The sequence below is a fragment of the Lotus japonicus genome, chromosome 4 (genome assembly GCF_012489685.1).
Source record: "Lotus japonicus ecotype B-129 chromosome 4, LjGifu_v1.2".
NCBI lineage: Eukaryota > Viridiplantae > Streptophyta > Magnoliopsida > Fabales > Fabaceae > Lotus > Lotus japonicus.
Window position 1 is genome coordinate 7,491,718 of NC_080044.1, and position 19,873 is coordinate 7,511,590.

Consider the following 19,873-nt stretch of genomic DNA (forward strand, 5'->3'; position numbering starts at 1 on the left):
CAATTCAATTGAAGAATGAAGCTTGTATGTTCAGGCCAACACAATAAGTTCCCACCCTTATACCTAAGTGATAGCAAACAAATCAATCTAATCCCAAGTCCCTTAATCCTTACCAACTGCCGTTGTGCAAGAAGAAAGCCAAACACTTGCATGCATTCAAGAGAGTATTGAAACAGAGAAAAGATACATAGAAAGGAAACTTTATTCATATAAGAAACTCATAAGTTCATAACATAACTTAAACTAGGATCCACAATCCCCAAGGTACGAAGGTAAACTAGCCAAATATGGCTAGAGAACTCATAATGCAAATCAAAAGAACAAAAACCTGAATTAAGAATGCCAAGAAGCCTCCCACAAGCTCCAAGAAACTAAAACTCTAAGTTTTGTTCAAAAAGTTACAAGATACCTAAAAGAAATAACAAAAGCCCTATTTATAGAGTTTCCAGCGGTCATCCACGCATGTGCGTGGCCTTCTCCACGCACATGCGTGGGCAAAAACGCTCAAAACGCAAAAATCGCAGCATCAGGTTTTGCCACCACGCATGTGCGTAGATTAGGCGGCGCACATGCGTGGGCATCAGGTTTTTCCAACAATAGCTTCACGCATGTGCGTGGGATACATGGTGCACATGCGTGGCTCATCTGATTTTTCTTCAATTTTGTAACTCCTTCTTCATCTATCATCATGGCTCATTACTTGGCTTTCAATCATCATCATTTTCCATCAAAAACCTATCAAACCTGAAAAGAATCTCAAGAAACCATCAAAACAACAATGTAACTCATGGAAACATCTCATTAATCATGTTAACTCATCAATCCATCATTCAATTTAGCAAATAAAACCCCCAAGAGACCATCAAGACTCAAATTCTCACAAAATTCCAGCTCCAACCTGACCATAGGGATGAACCTTAAACTAAAACAAATTAAAGCTAATAAAAAAGATCAACTAAATAAATTAAAAATACTTAAACTAATGCAGATGCAAATATGAATTAAAAAGGGACTCAACTTGACTCAAAAACTCAATAAATGACTCAAAAAGGAAAAGAAAGAAACAAGAAAGACTCGACAAAGATAGAATAAACCTCGGGTCATCAAACAACATCAAAAGTTGTACTTCAGTCAATTCAGGGTCATCTTGCTTTTCATTTGTCACCGAGTCTATGATGATCAATTTTCCTCTTTTGCCTTCGCCTGAAATAACATCTTTACAATTGTTGAGTATCTTTATGCAATCATCGTCACACCAATTGTGTAACACCCACTGCAAAAATAACAACAAAGATCGGAAATGAACCAATATGTGAATGTCATTGTTAGAACTTAGAATGGAAATACATATATATCTAGGCAGGTATATATACATTAGATGTAAGTATGTAACGAGAGAGCATGTCTCACAGCACAATTGGTAAATAACTAGTCGAGAGTTTCGATCTTTGGGCGGTGCGGATGAAAAAGAATATGTTGTGCAATACTTACCCAGTTAATATGATCTCAAAACCTTAAGAGGATTAGTCTTACAACTACATAAAAAAAATAAAAAAATTAAGAGCATGCCATCATATATTAATATATTATACCTTGAGTAAAACTGCATCAGCTTTAGGGATAGATTCAAACATGTTCCCACCAACAAAGCTCAAATTGTTGGTTCCTGTTAAGCCTGTGACAACCTGTGGAAGGTCCAAGACAATGCATTTTAATTGTGGAAATGCCTCACAAATGATCTTACATGTGTTTCCAGTTCCACCTGCAACATCAACTAATGAATGGACCTTCAAAAACATTTTTGGAATCTCTCAATCCCAACTTCACTACATTAGAATCACTTTCCATAGCCTCATTGAAAGACTTCATAAGAGTGGGATCGAAATCCCAATTGCGTCAGTCGCCAAACTCAGTATCCCCAATTGTGAGCTCGTCCCCAATAGTCCATTTCCCCAATTGGTGGAACGTTCCAACAAAATCTGGCCTGCTTAAAAACTGAACCATTGAAGATAAACAATGGTCAGTGTCTTTCAGAAGGAGTTCAGATGCTGGACTAAGAGCATATGCTTCTTTGGTATCATCATCATCCATTTTGACGATCGTGAAGAAGTCGTTGTATGAGAGTAAACGCATGAGGCGTTGGACACCAGAAGTTTTTGAATGTGGAACTTGAAGTGCAGTAACCAATTCAGAAAGATTGATGGGTTGGCCATGGTTGTGAATGATATCTGGAATTCGCAGGTCAATGGCCCACTTGATGCACATGGGATTCAGGAAGCTGTACATGTTTTTGTACAAGTGAGTTTGAGCTTTAAACACCTCACTTGCATTATACAAATTCTTTGAAGCCATGAGAAAGAAGGATGTAAATGAAAATGCAAATGGAGTTGTTGTGTTTATGATCAAAATATGTCACTTGCTCTATTGCTCTAAACAGAACATACTCTGCTATTTATAATGTCATGCTAGCTGTTCTTCCTTGAGTTGTATAATATGACTGATTAGTTGTCAGCAACTATGCAACAACATTTAATGTTGCTGGTTGTAGTGATCAAATTGATCACTCAACTTCTTCATGATATATTAAAGAATAGAATGTAAAGCCACTTTTGTTTACTTAACAATGAAGAAACAGAGACAAGTGGCCATGAAGAGATAAGAAGCAAAGCTGGCAGTGAAGAGATAGAAGCAAAGCAAGAGGCGGTGAAAATTTCCTATAAATAGAGAATGTATCATTTGCTTCATTGTATCCCAACATCCCATAGCTGAATTGTTAGAGAGAATATACACCACAATAAGCAATTCAACGTGAATTGCTATTAGAGAGAAAAATTCCAATGAGGAAAATATTAGTGTTTCCCTTGGTGAGGTTCTCCTAGTGAGTGTTTTCTTGTTCTATAGAGCTGTTGTAATTTCTTCCACATAGTGAAAATCTTTTCTACCGGTGCCCGTGGTTTTTTCCCTTATCTGTTGAGGGTTTTCCACGTAAATATTGTGTGTCAATTTCCTACTCTCTCATCTCTTATTTTAGTTGCGTGATATTATCCTGCTACTCTGGTACCCAACAGTGGTATCAGAGCCTGGTTGGTGTCGGTCCTTATTCCGCTGCGGTGTACGGTTACTATTCACACGTGTGGTTGTATACTTTTGCAGTGATTGTTAACGCATACTAGATCTACTATGGTGTGTGGTAAAAATATACAATACTGCTCAAGTATACTGTGCTATTCACGGTGAAATTGTGTAAACCGGTTCCGTGAAAAGAAAAAAAATGGCAGCAAAATTTGAGATCCCGAAATTCAGTGGGAGTAACTTCTCCCTGTGGAAATTGAAGATAAAGGCAATCCTAAGGAAGGATAATTGCTTACCAGCAATTGACGGTAGACCTGCTGATATAACTGATGAGAAGTGGAAAGAGATGGACGACAATGATGTAGCCAATTTGCACCTAGCAGTGGAAGATTCAGTTTTGTCCAGTATTGCTGAAAAGAAAATAGCAAAGGAGATCTGGGATACTCTTATCCAACTGTACGAGGTCAAGTCACTTCACAACAGAATTTTCTTAAAGAGGAGACTTTACACTCTTCGAATGAGTGAATCCACTTCGATGCCGGATCACATCAACAATCTGAACACAATGTTTGCTCAACTATCTGCATCAGATTTCACAATTGGGGAAAATGAACGTGCAGAGGTTCTTCTTCAGAGTTTACCAGATTCATATGATCAACTCGTCATCAATATTACAAACAATAATATTGTTGACCGTCTATCCTTTAATGATGTTGCCGGAGCTATTCTTGAAGAAGAGTCCAGGCGAAAAAATAAGGAAGATCGTCAGGAGAGCTCAAAACAAATGGAAGCTTTGACGGTGACGAGAGGCAGATCAACGGAGCGTGGCCCCAGTGGGAGTCAGAACCATGGTAGATCAAAATCTCGAAGAAAGACAAATCTCAAATGCTACAATTGTGGCAAGAGAGGGCACTTGAAGAAAGATTGTTGGTCCAACAAGAAGAGTGGTGAAAAATCTTCTGAAGCAAGTACATATCAAGGATGTGTTGCTAGTACCTCTGATGATGGGGAAGTCCTATACAGCGAAGCAGCAGTGAGTACCAAAGGCAAAAATCGTCTCATTGATGTTTGGATAGTAGATTCAGGAGCAACATGGCACATGACCCCACAACGAGATTGGTTTTGCACTTATGAGCCTGTCTCAGAAGGAAACGTGTTCATGGGAAACGATCATGCCTTGGAAATTGTTGGAATTGGTACTGTCAAAATAAAAATGTATGATGGTACCATTCGCACACTTCAAGAGGTACGACATGTGAAAGGGTTAACAAAGAATTTTTTGTCTGTTGGGCAACTAGATGACCTCGGATACGAGTACGATATTCAAGGTGGGATCTTGAAAGTGGTGAAAGGTTCGCTAGTAGTAATGAAAGCAAAGAAGGTCGCTGCAAATCTATACATGCTTTTGGGAGATACGTGGCAAATGACAGATGCATCAGTTGCAGTTGGAAGCCAAGAATAAACAACGATGATGTGGCACCGCAGATTAGGCCATATGTCAGAACGAGGCTTGAAAGTTCTTGCAGAACGTAATCTCATACCTAGGCTCAAGTCAGTAAGTTTACCTTTCTGTGAGCATTGTGTGATAAGTAAGCAGCATAGACTAAAGTTTGCTAAGTCAACTGCTAGAAGCAAACACATACTGGACTTGATTCATTCTGATGTGTGGGAGTCACCGGAAGTGTCCATAGGAGGAGCAAAGTATTTTGTATCATTCATTGATGATTACTCCAGGAGATTGTGGGTGTACCCGATCAAGAAGAAGTCAGGTGTGTATTCAGTATTCAAGGAGTTCAAAACACAAGTGGAACTTGAAACTGGGAAAAGAATTAAGTGCTTGAGGACAGATAATGGAGGAGAATATACAGATGGTGATTTCCTGGCATTCTGCAAGCAAGAAGGTATTACGAGGCAATTTACAGTTGCTCATACACCTCAGCAGAATGGAGTAGCAGAGCGGATGAATAGAACTCTTCTGGAGAGGACAAGAGCTATGCTGAGAACAGCGGAATTAGGCAAGTCCTTCTGGGCAGAAGCTGTCAAAACTGCCTGTTATGTGATAAATCGATCGCCATCAACTGCGATTGATTTTAAGACACCAATGGAGATGTGGAAGGGAAAACCAGGTAATTATTCTTCTCTACATGTGTTTGGATCTCCTGTGTATGTAATGTTCAACTCCCAAGAAAGAACAAAGCTGGATCCAAAATCCAGGAGATGCATATTCGTGGGTTATGCTGACAATGTGAAGGGGTATCGTCTATGGGATCCCGCTGCCCACAAGATTATTGTCAGCAGAGATGTAATCTTTGTAGAAAATGAATTACAAAAGGAGCAGAAAAATGATGGCACCACAAAGGAGACTGCTACAGTGGAGATAGAGGAAAAGTCAGGAGGAGATGATTCTTCTGAAGCAGAGCCAGAGCACGAAGAACAAGAACCAAATGAGGTCAATGATGAAGAACCCAGGAGAACAACACGTCAAATAAGAAAACCATCATGGCACTCAGAATATGTGATGGCAAGTCATGATGCATATTGTCTTCTATCAGAAGATGGAGAACCATCAACCTTTCAGGAGGCGTTAAATGGTTCAGATGCTTCTCTATGGATGGCAGCAATGCAGGAGGAAATTGAAGCCTTACATAGAAATAATACTTGGGAACTTGTTGAACTTCCTAAAGGTCGGAAAGCCATTGGCAACAAATGGGTGTTCAAAATCAAACGAGATGGCAACGATCAGGTGGAACGCTATCGTGCAAGACTGGTGGTCAAAGGATATGCTAAAAAAGAAGGTATTGATTTTAATGAAATATTCTCTCCAGTAGTAAGACTAACAACTATCAGAGCAGTCTTGGCAATGTGTGCCGCATTTGATCTACATCTTGAGCAACTTGATGTAAAGACTGCGTTTCTTCATGGAGAACTTGAAGAAGAAATCTATATGCTCCAACCAGAAGGCTTTGAAGATCATGAAAAAGAAAACTTGGTTTGCAGGTTGACCAAATCTCTGTACGGTCTAAAGCAGGCGCCGAGGTGTTGGTACAAGAGATTTGATTCTTTCATCATGAGCCTTGGATACAACAGGCTGAGTTCAGACCATTGTACGTACTACAAAAGGTTTGATGATAATGATTTCATCATTTTGCTGTTGTATGTGGATGACATGTTGGTGGTAGGCCCTAACAAAGATCAAGTCCAAGAATTGAAGGCACAGTTGGCTAGGGAGTTTGATATGAAAGACTTGGGACCTGCAAACAAGATTTTAGGGATGCAAATTCACCGAGACAGAAAAGACAGGAAGATTTGGCTTTCTCAGAAGAATTATCTTCAGAAAGTCTTGCGGCGCTTCAACATGCAAGACTGTAACCCAATCTCAACCCCACTTCCTGTTAATTACAAATTATCCTCAAGTATGATTCATAGCAGTGAAGCAGAGAGGATGGAGATGTCTCGAGTACCGTATGCATCAGCGGTGGGAAGCCTTATGTACGCTATGATTTGCACTAGGCCAGATATTGCTCAAGCAATTGGGACGGTCAGTCGGTTTATGGCAGATCCAGGCAAAGAGCATTGGAATGCTGTGAAGAGGATCCTGAGATACATCAGAGGAACCTCAGGTGCTGCGTTATGTTTTGGGGGATCAGAATTCACTATCAGAGGCTATGTTGATTCAGACTTTGCAGGTGATCTTGATAAAAGAAAATCTACTACCGGCTATGTGTTCACACTTACAAGAGGAGCAATAAGTTGGTTATCCAAATTGCAGACTGTTGTAGCTTTGTCTACTACAGAAGCAGAATACATGGCAGCTACTCAAGCATGCAAGGAAGCTATTTGGATTCAAAGGTTGTTGGAAGAGCTCGGGCACAAGCAACAGAAGATTATTGTGTATTGTGATAGTCAGAGCGCCTTGCACATTGCAAGGAATCCAGCCTTTCATTCCAGGACAAAGCACATAGGAGTTCAATACCATTTTGTTAGAGAGGTAGTAGAAGAAGGAAGCGTGGATATGCAGAAAATTCAGACCAAAGACAACCTAGCAGATGTAATGACGAAGCCGATCAACTCTGATAAGTTTGCATGGTGTAGGTCCTCCTATGGCCTATTAAAAACGTGAGTAGCATGGAACTGGCAAGGTAGAGAAAATTTTACAAGATCACAAAAGTGACTTTAAGTGGGAGAATGTCAGCAACTATGCAGCAACATTTAATGTTGCTGGTTGTAGTGATCAAATTGATCACTCAACTTCTTCATGATATATTAAAGAATAGAATGTAAAACCACTTTTGTTTGCTTAACAATGAAGAAACAGAGACAAGTGGCCATGAAGAGATAAGAAGCAAAGCTGGCAGTGAAGAGATAGAAGCAAAGCAAGAGGCGGTGAAAATTTCCTATAAATAGAGAATGTATCATTTGCTTCATTGTATCCCAACATCCCATAGCTGAATTGTTAGAGAGAATATACACCACAATAAGCAATTCAACGTGAATTGCTATTAGAGAGAAAAATTCCAGTGAGGAAAATATTAGTGTTTCCCTTGGTGAGGTTCTCCTAGTGAGTGTTTTCTTGTTCTATAGAGCTGTTGTAATTTCTTCCACATAGTGAAAATCTTTTCTACCGGTGCCTGTGGTTTTTTCCCTTATCTGTTGAGGGTTTTCCACGTAATTATTGTGTGTCAATTTCCTACTCTCTCATCTCTTATTTTAGTTGCGTGATATTATCCTGCTACTCTGGTACCCAACATTAGTTTCATGATGGATTCACATTACAACCACCACCCCCTCATTATATTATAAATTAGCTGGAGATGGTGATTAAATTTGAGATCAACTGAGTTTAAACAATTAAGACTTCCAACATGACATATGTTGAAATGGAGGATTTTAGAGCATATCTTTAACGCCACTAGCTTAGAAGTTTCTTATCGTTAAATAATCAGATATTTTTTTTGTACTGTTGGGATAAGTCTAGACTATACTCCAAAGAGCTTAAAAATAAATTTGGTGCTTGTATAAGTAATCAGACCTAATGAGATATTTGATCTCTCTGGGCTAGGTAATTGATTCTGACATTATCTCTTGAAAAGGTCATTGCTAAATGCCTGTTGTTAGTCTAGACTCGAACCCGACCTTACTAAAGAGGAATCAAACATGTACCACTTGAACCAAACACCCGTTGGTTTACGTATCTGTTATACTGATTTCAATAATTTGGTGAGGTAATCAGTTCTAAATTAAAAAATGTATAGGAATTTGAATAGCATGTTAAAATTCTCACATTGACCAGAGATATGGTATAAATAGTCTTTATAAGGGTAGAACAAATCTTAATTCTTGAGCTAACTTTTGGATTGAGTTAGGACTTCCAAATTCTAATATAGCATATATATGAAATGGGCATAGCCTAATTATAGTTAGTTTGTTGAAAGTGGGAAGCCAATTCCATGTCTCTGTGTAGGAAATACAACAAACAGCATGCTGCAGATTACACCAACACCAATTGGAAACGCAGTAAGGATTTCACGCATCTCATGTGAAGGTGAAGGGAAGAAGCACTTCACCACATTCTGATCAAACAAAGCAACTGCTGCAAACACCAAAATCGACATGACCGCGTGTGTGCCAAATCTATAAACCGCAGCTGATACTTTTCAACAAGCTCTTGTGGAAGTGTTGCTGATCCATCAATTACCCAAAATCCCCTGAATGTGGCAAAACCATAACACACACTCCCCTTGCTGTCTCTGAAGCTATCAGTGAAGCATTGCAGGAAGCATGAGGCACCACAGAGAGATAAAAGTGCTGCAGTCATGAATTTGGTAACTGAGTCATCACAGTGTCCTTGATTTGTGAAGATTGGGGATAGAAGTTGGAAAGAAAGGACAGTTCCTGTTGGTAAGAGATTGGCCAAATGTGCTGTGCTCTTGAATGTTTGACTCATGGCTTTGTGAATAAGGTTCTTCTCTGGTTCTTCCATGTTGTTGAGTAGTGGTAGCTTTTGTTCATTGTGGTTATTAGAGTCATCAAGAGAGGCTTTAAAATCCATAGCCTGTGGAAATTTCAGAATTTCCTTTATTGTTCTGCTTTGATCAGCTTTTGTGTTAGAGCATATATAGGTTTGTCAATTATATATGAAGGCATTTATTATGTAGAGTTTGGCAATGGGGAAAACTGGTATAATCTGAGGGAAGGGAAGGGAATGGAGTATTGTTGTCTTGACTTGCAAGCAACAGAAACTGAAAACTTGATAAATGATCTTTTTGATTAATATGTCGTTTTTGGTTTCATCAGGGCTAAAGTGGTTTTGGGTTCTTTGCCTTATAAGGCATTCAAAAAGGTTATGAATCCAAAATCTTGTGGAAGAGAGGAAAAATAAGATAGATAATGCGTGGGATGTCCATTGTTTAACTTGTGATAGATGAACAGTTAAGGTGGGAATGTTTTGCTGAGACGCAATGACTAGAAACTGGGATTTGTAAACGTTAAACATGTAAGCACATGATCAGCTTTTTCTTAGAGGTTCCATGCATATGTGAATAGGTCATCTTAACTTTGGTACAGGCCAAAAATTTTCCTTAAAATTATTATTTTCGAGTATTATCATGAAAAATGCCTGAAGCATAACTGAATTCAACAATTTGTTCACATACAAATTCAAACTTTCACAAGAGTTTATTCAACACTGATGACTTCTCAGATATCTCCATCCCAAAATTCCTCCTCAGATATGCTGGCCCCATTACTCTCATGGGTTAAGAAGTGAACCTTTAACAACCTTGCCTGTAATAAAGAAACCCATTTTGTTAGAAAACTCAACCAAAGTTCCAGTCTTTTAGTACACAAATCAATACAATCTTTTAGTACACCATCGCTATCATTTGACAAACATCAAGGCTTTACTAAAGAAAACAATTAGGTGATTGCATGATGGCTTAAGAATCCAAAATCAAGTTACAAAATATTCAAATTTTTGACAAAGTGGCGCTAAGATTTCAAGTGTTAGACTAAATCTTTATCTAATGGCTTGTACATATTAGAAGTGACAATTATATATTGAAATTAATATTCATGTCAAATAATAGGAGACCATGAAATGTTTACCTGTGGAATCTCAGAAAATTTAGGAAGCAAATCCTCTGGTATAGACCATTCTAAAATGTCAAAATTTTCCTTTATCCTTGCCAAATTAGAACTCTTGGGAAGCACACTGTGCCCCACCTGTAATCCCCATCGAAGAACTACCTGTGCTGGAGTCTTTCCTAATTTCTCGGCTACCATAGTTATATTTGGATGCTTAAGAATGTCACCATCAAGCCATGCAGGGGAACCCAAAGGTGAATATCCCTAAACATTGAGAAAAAGTCATGACTTTATGCTAACTCATAAATTAATATGAAGGGTTAGTGACCACTTTCGTGTGCATAATTATAACACTAAACAATACAAACACCTTATATATGACTAAGTTTTCTCTCCATCCCTCATTTCTTATTAGATCATATCATATATCACATTCATTATCTCCATGTCCTTTCTTAGTTTCTTACTCTCGATGTCTACACCTGAACATTTTCAGAAACAATGTTATTCAAAATTTGGAAACTTACAGAGACATGGACACCTTTAGATTTGCAGAAAGCCTTCAAACTTTCCTGTCGCCATGCAGGATGACACTCTATCTGGTTGACAGCAGGGAGAACACGAGCAACCTCAAGTAATTCTCCCAACTTCTTTGAGGAGAAATTGCTTACACCTATAGCTCGAGCCTTGCCACTGTCATATAGAGCTTCCATTGCCTTCCAAGTGCTAGGTATGTCGGATTGCACAATGTTTTCAACCTTAAATCCCACTGATCCTTTCTTCATTCGAACTGGCCAGTGAATCTTAAAGGGTGAACTCGCAAATTCAGAATTAATAATGCTATTTATATTGCACTATCCAAAAAATACATCTCAAAATACTGCAGTTTACTCAAGAAATGCTAAGTCATTATAATAAGTTCATAAATTCAGTATTGATTTTTTATATAGAATCTGTCATATATTTACCGTTAATTAATGGGTTGTGTTGAAAACTACTGTCAAGGACTGGAGGTAACCAGTTACCTCAAAATCTTAAGCAACATAATAATAGACACATTAATGATTTTATATTACTTCTTTAACACGTCCGGCAATGATCGAATTTTAGACCTATTGGTGATAGAGAATCTAATATCATGTCAAAATAATCAATTATCCCAAAAACTTAAACTGTTGTAAGAACCATATAAATGATTTTATATTACTTCTCTAACAACTAATCATTATCAAAGCTTTAGAATTAAAAAAGTTTAATAAGTGCAAAAGTATATATATGAAAAAGAGTGATATTTTTATTTTAGATTTAGTAGCGTGAGTCTTATATAAAAGAGACATCAAGTACTATATCTGTCTCTAAATGGTCTTATAATTAGGAATCGGAATAGAATAAAATATGAAGTTTGAGTGATAATACATACAAGGTATAAATCGACATAATCAAGCTGCAAATCCCTCAAAGTTCTATCCATTGCTTCTGGTACATCCTCCGGTGCTTGATCAGTGCACCTGCACATCATATTAAGTTCAGGCATAAAGAATGCTTAGGTCCGCATCACGTTAGCTTGAATGGGGAAGATAATTAATCAATTTGGATTGCAAACAAAACCAGAGTTTAGAGGTTATCCACAGCTCCTCTCGTTTGACTACTCCCTGCTGAAATAATTTTTGTAGTGTTGACCCAATCTGCAACAAGATGAAAGATTCATTAATATGCATGTCCTTATTAGGGTAATATATCCAATATAATTACCAGATATTGTCTTTTACATAACAATATCATATCTTTTTTTTTAGATAAGCTAACAATATCATATCTACAGTTAATTCTTACAACTCTGCTTAAATATACATGTTAATGGGACACGCCTCATTTCAAACTACTTGCTCTATCTTAGTTCTTATTTTCTCATTACATTCACTGACTTGAGCATCAAAGTACCTTGTAGATCATGACATTCACTTCCTACCTGATCCAATACGAGAAGAAGAAGGCCATCTAGAGGAGCATTGGTTCAGTATTCCCTTACTCGAGAAAATGTGACTTAATCATATTAAGTTAAGTGCAATCTTAATCAAAAACCTAATAGCATGGCTAGCTAGTGATTTTGCATTAATTGGGACAATTACCTCCTTCTGGTTGCCATAAAATTGAGCGCAATCAATGTGACGATACCCAACCTGCAACAATGAAATAATAACTAGGATACATAAATTCAATGCAAAATTGTGCCCCAATTTTTTTTAATAAGTAGTAAAGGTTAGTTTTCAGTAATGTTAGTAAATTCATTTTCACAGTTTGAACCTTGGACCATTCACCCTTCATTTCACCAACTCTTATGTCTCATAACTCTTACCACTTAAGCTAACCCTTTGACACTTTTTGGATTTCCTTAGTTTCGTGTTTAGTTGGGGTGGGTTTTGAGGTTTTTCTTTTTCTTTTTTGCTAGCTTTTCGTGGCATTTTTTCATACTTATCCTTTAAGTTTATTAATAAAATTCTGTTTTGAAAAAGAAATAAGAATGCCGACTTTTTTCATGTCAATGCATTTCAGATGACAGCGCGTCACTTTGTATTTTTTTAAAATTTCTAATCATTATTTTTTTAATTTACGTTAAAAAAAAGGTTTTCTTATTCTATTTCTATTGTTGATCTTTTTATTAGGATGTTGAAAAATCAATTTTTTCAGACTCCAAAAGAAATGAGAAAACAATTAAATAGTCATAAAAAATATGGAAACCAGCTCAACGTGTAAATTGGGTACATCAATTTTTAAAAAACTTTTGGTTATAAGCAATGATATAAATTAAATATATACATACATATATTAACAAAAAAAGGTATATAATATACATACATGTAATCACAAACACATGGGTAGTAAGTAAATATCTTATATTGGGTTAAAGTACCCTTGTACTTTCATTTGAATTTATATTTTCTCATTGCCTATAAAAAAAAATCACAAAATATCTTACGCTGAGGCCTTTGGTTCCTTTATCATCATCGTCAATTGCCTTGAGGCCACAAATTTTCTCATTGCCTTTCATTTTCCATTGGTTCCTTTATCATCATCGTTATCTTTCCCTTATGTGATTTAGCTTCTGCTAATTGGGAAGGAAAGCTGAAAAAGGGAGCACAAAATAAACTACCCTACTCCAACCAAGATAAATCCTTTCTGATTTTTTATTGAATTCGTGAACTAAATTTAAATTTTTATCAAATATGCTTCAGGAATTGAACACTACATAATTTATGAGATGATGGAAGGAAAAGAGAAATTGGAAGATCTGGGTTTATGAGATGATGGAAGAAAAAGAGATATTGGAAGATCTGTCGAATTGGAGACTAAAAATGCAGTTAAGCCTATAATTACTTTTTACTTAACCATTGTATCCTGGAATTTATCATTGAATTGGAAGTTATACCATAACATAGATCCTTTATATAAATTTTAGATCAACTGAATAATTTAAGGAAAGGTGCAAAGCACCACAAAGCATATATAAGTAAATAAGGATAATTAATGAAGAGGAAACCTTGATGGCAGCGGCTATAGCTTCTCCAACAACACCATCATCAGCTTGCCAAGTTCCCAAGCCAATAGAAGGGATCTTAGTACCATTATACAGCTGGAAGAACGATATTTCATTGTCCATTTTCTGAGTATCCAAACGCAACGCTCTGTGACTAAGGTTAACAAACAGTGAGCCACGTGAACTTGCTTTGTGGAATTAGTTCAACTATATATATATATATATATAATGTAAGGTTGATAGTACAGATAACACACAACGTGTGAATAGTCCACAATGCTGCAATGAGAGTCCTAAGACTACTATTTGGCGAATAAACACCTAAAACCTACGAGAAGAGCATCTACCGTGACCTAGGTGTGGCAAACGTCACACAAACCCAACAAAAATAGAGCTTGACTCGACATTGGGACTCAAATAATCACAGTACATCAAACAAATAGAAAGCAACAAAGTGATCTCTGCCATCTATACCCAAATGACCCGGTTACGGCACCAATAACCCAAAAACACTAACGACGCCCAAACTGTCATCACCAACCACGGACCCTCCATACTCACGAACAGAGAAACCCAAGACGCTGCCAGGGAACCCGAATCCATGAATCCGAGCTGATATGGCCTCAACAGGCACGCACAGATCAAGGCAAGCAAAGAACAAGACTCTCCAGGCAGATCTGGCCTCAACAGGCACGCACAGATCTCCTCCAGCCCCAAACTGTACATATATAGCATGTTTGGTGGTCATGACAAGATATGATAGGATATGATATGTGAAGAGTATGGCAACATGATAGGATAAGAGTAGGATATACTTTTATCCTATCCAACTCTTATCATATCCTGTGTTTGAGGTCCACATGATAAGGATAAGATATGATAAAGAAAAACATTCTATTAAATTTAATTTTTTTTACATTTTCATGAATGAGTCTATATTTTAAAATAAATAAAATTAATTTAAATTTTATTAATTAGTCTATTTTATTGTTTTGAAGATAGCTTATATTTTAAATAAAATCATGCAGTTAACCAATTTGTTTCCACTTAGCTGTGACACATGATAACTAACAATAAAAGTTAACTAAATAAAAAATATTATTATTAAAAAACTTACTTTATATTTAAATTATAAATTATTATATAAGTAGATAAATAATTTTAAATAATAGGATAATTAGTCTATTACTATTAAAAAATAATACTTGTAACCAATTGGTTTTCACTAAATTGTGACTGTGTGACGCGTGATAAACAATAAAAATTAACTAAATTAAAAATATAATTATTTCAAAAGTACTTTATATTTAAATTATTATATAAGTAGATAAATAATTTTTAAATAATAGGACATGAAAATATTAAATATTAAATAAGTCTATTACTATTAAGAAATTAATATTTGTAAGTGAGTAATCTATTTTACTATTTATGAATAATAATTTTATTTATTTTTTATTTTATTTAAATTAATATTTTATATTTATTAATTAATATTATTATAGACTATATAATATTAAAATAAATTAATTTAGAGTTAAGATACTGAAAGAAAATATATAAACTGATATTTCATTCTGTTATAAGTTATATTCTATCTCCCCCTCTGATAACTTTTACACATGATGTACATGATAGGATTTAAGACATGATAGTGTTATCCTATCCTGCTGGCACTACAAACAACAGATAACAGCAAGATATAATTATTACATATCATATTTTATCATGTCCTAATTACCAAAGGGGCGATGTATATATACTATAAAGTGGGCTATGTGGCGGTGCTCACCATCCTCTGATTACACGTGTGATATATTATATCAAGAATGTCATCCAACTTTCAAAAAAAAAGAATGCATCCAAACTATTATTTCTGTATTTTAGTTTATAAAAAAAAATCTACTACTGATATATATATATATATATATATATATATGACGGTGTTTACCTTGTAGATATTTCTGCTCTGATTACACGTGTGATATATTATCTCAAGAATGACATCAAAACTATTATTTCTGTATTTTGGTTTATAAAAAAAATAAAAAATCTACTGGTACCAAAGATACGAATTGAACAGTAAATTGTAATGCTAATTGGTAATTCCAAACCAACATAAAACCCCCCACCTACATGAGTCTACCAAGAGCCAACTAAATTGAATTGATAATTAATAACATCGACGAATCAGGGAACCCCGTGATTAGATGAGGAAAAGGATGACAAAAGTAGCTAAATAAAAAGCACAATGTGTCTTTCACCAATTTTGCGAAGTTGCTTACCATGTACACACTACTACGTAGAAATTGGGGAACATATGAATTGGGTAGGGAAGGATTAGGGATCGATTTTTCGCGTGTATAATTTATCTTTTTGATGTACAAAAAAAAATACTTTAAAAAAATATTATTTAAAAGATACGAATCGAATTAGTATTGTCCTTTGTGGTTTATAAAATGGGTTTAACGAATATGTGATTAGTGTCTTTTTGAACTCTAATAATAAAAAAACACTAATCACATAATCAATCATTATATCTAGTGACGATCCAGAATACAAAAGTGTTGGGGGTAATATATACATAAAAAATTCTGTGGAGCAATTAGTACATTTTTTATATATTTTTTTTGAGAACAAAATTATTTATTGATAAAAAGGTAAATCTTGAGAACAATCTTTTCAAGTAGATTGAGTACAAGCCATGACAAAATAAAACAAACAGCCCAGTACCCTTATGCTATTTTGATGCCTAAAATGCCACATGAGAGAGCCTCATTAAAACTACCCTAGAAAAAACTCAGTGGGAAAAACCCCAGGGAGGAAAAAGAGCACTCAAACAAAGACAAAACCAAACAATAGCCACTAGACAATAGCACGACTTTAAAACACCTCAACCAAAGCAAAAAGAAGAGACTAGCAATTAACATATACAAGATTTAAGTACATTTTTTATATATAATGTTCAATACTACAAATTACAAAACATTTGTGAGAGATTGGTTCATTTTATACATTTGATGTTAAGTAAATTTAAAATTCATGTGGGGGCACTTGCCCCCAACACCATGTAAGTGCATCCGTCCCTGATTGTATGTCACGTAAAGTAAATAATAAATTTTATTTTAAATATTAATTAAAATAAGGATATCCATAATATATACATTCAGGGGTTTTTCTAGGTCCAATCATCGCATACGTGGCATCTCATGATTGGCTAATTTCATTAAAAATCCTACATGGCAATCATTCCTCCTTTCCTCTTAATGTACACCATTCTCCTTAACCTACAATCCTCTCTATTTAAAAGCCTATATAAGACTCTTATTCTTCATTCATCTCTCCATTATTTGGATTTCTCCTTAACCTACACTGCTTCTTCAATCATCTCCTGCATTTTCTATTTTTTGAGCCTTTCTACATGGCTTCAAGATCTCATTTTGTGGTTCTTCATGATTATATAAGGTATGTACTTTTTCTCATCTGAAATCAATTTTTCATGTCTTTGGTGTGTGTTATTGTAATTTAATCTCATTCCTTCAAAATTCATGTTTTACTAACCCTAATATGCTATTCTCCTCATTCCCTTTAAACAATTTTTTTACAGGATTATGGTGTCATTAGACCTATAGACGCTGAAAATAACAATTTCACGGATATGGATCAAGGGTATATTATTATTATTGATCCCGTGAGTGTTCTACAAATTAATGGAAATTAGAGTCGGTGACATAGTTTGTTTTAGGTTTGAAAGAATAGCAAATAAAATTATTGAAGTTAAGGTGGTGTATGGAAATATTTAGTTAGTTGTTATTCATTCCAAAATTTAATCCGTTGTTGTTTTGTCTTGGGTATCTTTTCGTGGTTTTGTTTTTCTCAATCTATATGAGAGGATTGTTCTCATGATTTACTTTATTTATCAAATAAAATTCAAGATTAATTGTTATTTTTTTCATTATGGAATTGTTCTCATGATTTACTTTGTTTTTCCTTTGTTTTACACGTACAATTTTTTCCTTGACTTCATCACTTTGTCTTATGGGCTGAATCAAGCTTGATATATTTGACAATTTTGCATTCACTGGCGATTTATAATAATAAGATATTCATATATGCCCGTTAACAACTTTTATTTAATTTTTTTTCTAGAAAAAAAAGTAAATGTTTTTTAAACGGCCAATTTGTCGACGAATTGGATGCACTTCTAAATTCAAAAGACCACAAACATGTTGTTATTATCATATTGTTGGAAGTTGTAACAATTCATCAAGGTACATTTAATTATTTTGAGCAACAAACAAACATAAACTTCTATATAATAAATCAACATGTTCAAACTTAAACTTACAATCGATCGCTAATTTTTTTCAGGGGAATATAAACTAACTACTGGGTTAAACTGCACTAAAGTAATGTTCAATCCTGACATCCACAAGCAGTGTCCTACAGAGAAAGGTATGTATGTACTATGGATTTCATATTACTTTGAACAAATTTAGATAACAAATAACAACATAATTTTTGTTTCTTCGCAGATTATTTGAGTGTGACGCAGTTCATACTCAAGTAATGAACGTTGTGATTGAAAGATTAAACGTTACTGAAAAAGATGACTTCCTGACGCTTTTCCCAAGCACAAGTATTAAAAATTTGGTTACTTGCAGATCGGTATGTTCTCATCACTTTTAATTTAATTTATTAGACATTTTTTTTATTAAAAAAAAACAGACATTGACTTTCATTCAATGTTTTAATTAAATAAAACAATTACTCATGATATTATTAACTTACTATTAATGAATAAATTATAAATTAGTAAATAAACATTTAATGTTAGTACACTAAACAAAAATGCATTTTAAATACAAAATTCATGGGGTTAGAGTTTTTTAAACACTAACTACAAACTTAAATACTTATTAAACTAATTTAATAATCACGTATTATGGAAAATTAACAACACATGAATAATGAGATAAAATATCAATTAATTAGACCATAAACTCTTATACTCTTTCATTGAATTTAATTGCTTTAAATTCATAACGTTATAATAGGAAAAAAAGATTTTGATACACGTTTTGAACATTTTTGAAAAAGATTAATTCATAGTAAACAGTTAAAACAACAGCTACTATATTCAATTCTTAAAAAAAAAACGTTTTAATTTTTTTTGTAAAAAAAATGATGGAACACTTATTTAATTTTTTTAAAAAAAATTTAAATTTTAATCAATTTAAAAAAATCTTTAAAAGTAAATACCGTATTTAAAATAAAAAAAAGCTACTTAAAGGTCTTTTAACGAGTATTTTAATTATCATTTAATAAATATAAAAACTCTTATATAAACATTTTTTTGTTACTATATAAAAGTATTTAATGGATCTTAAATAGTGTGTTTTATATTGAGTTATAAAAACAGTAGACACTATAATCCCTCCTTTTAGAAAAATAAAGTTTACACTATACAAATTTAATTACTTTTTCTATAAATAAATTACTATCTAAAAAAATAACAACAAAATCAAGTACAATCATTTCCCATTTAAAAAAACATGTTACTGAGTATTTACATTTAAGCGTATTACATTTACATATGTTATCATCACTGTTAATCTAACAATCAGTTGTAACTACGAATTTTTTTTTTGCATTTTATTCATTTTTACAGCGTACAATATGCATTATATATGTCACGATTAAGAAAATTTAGAGCACAAATGATTGGTATTATCATAACTGTGAATGTCACTCAGCAGCATACTCTGACGGAGCACAATATTATTGTGAAAAATGTAACAAGCATGCCACTCCTACCATACGATAATCTACAAATTCGATAAATAAATTAATTTGTAAAATATTCAGTTTATTTAATTATTAATGTTTACATCAGGTACAAATTGTTGCTTAATGTTGCTGATGATACTGGATCTGCAACGTTTACCGTTTTTTATCGCGAAGGTTGTTATCTGATGAACAAAAAAGGCTACGAGATATTGGATAAAATGGAAAAGGTAAACATAGTCATATCAAAAAAAGGTACATTTTCATTGCTCACTTAATTCATAATATATTAATTTTTTCATTTTAATTTAAATTCAATGTAGACCGGGAACATGGAAGATTTCAGTGCACAAGAAATTTCTTTTCAAGGTTGAAGGGAAGTGGACTGGGCGAGCC

The 19,873-nt window shown here is 34.4% G+C and overlaps 2 protein-coding genes and 1 pseudogene across 3 annotated transcripts; all 3 read right to left on the reverse strand.

Annotated features, from left to right (window-relative positions):
• Nucleotides 1-184: 184 nt before the first annotated feature.
• Nucleotides 185-2,483, reverse strand: LOC130709998 (isoflavone 7-O-methyltransferase-like; annotated as a pseudogene).
• A 6,006-nt stretch (nucleotides 2,484-8,489) lies between these two features.
• Nucleotides 8,490-9,219, reverse strand: LOC130711963 (protein DMP6). The gene is given in 2 exon segments (XM_057561769.1): nucleotides 8,490-8,696; nucleotides 8,699-9,219. Coding segments are annotated over 2 exon segments (630 nt in total). The 5' UTR covers nucleotides 9,122-9,219.
• A 387-nt stretch (nucleotides 9,220-9,606) lies between these two features.
• Nucleotides 9,607-13,885, reverse strand: LOC130711962 (NADPH-dependent aldo-keto reductase, chloroplastic-like). Of its 2 annotated transcripts, XM_057561768.1 has the most exons (8): nucleotides 13,694-13,819; nucleotides 13,133-13,278; nucleotides 12,285-12,335; nucleotides 11,764-11,840; nucleotides 11,576-11,663; nucleotides 10,683-10,958; nucleotides 10,177-10,419; nucleotides 9,607-9,855 (listed from the first exon to the last, which is right to left on the reverse strand). In XM_057561768.1, the coding sequence occupies exons 2-8, from the start codon at nucleotides 13,202-13,204 to the stop codon at nucleotides 9,769-9,771; spliced, it is 894 nt and encodes a 297-aa protein (XP_057417751.1). In that variant the 5' UTR covers nucleotides 13,205-13,278; nucleotides 13,694-13,819; the 3' UTR covers nucleotides 9,607-9,768. The 2 variants fall into 2 exon arrangements, with proteins under 2 accessions (XP_057417751.1, XP_057417750.1); XM_057561767.1 differs by lacking the exon at nucleotides 13,133-13,278 and having other exon boundaries at nucleotides 13,694-13,885.
• Between the last annotated feature and the right edge of the window lie 5,988 nt (nucleotides 13,886-19,873).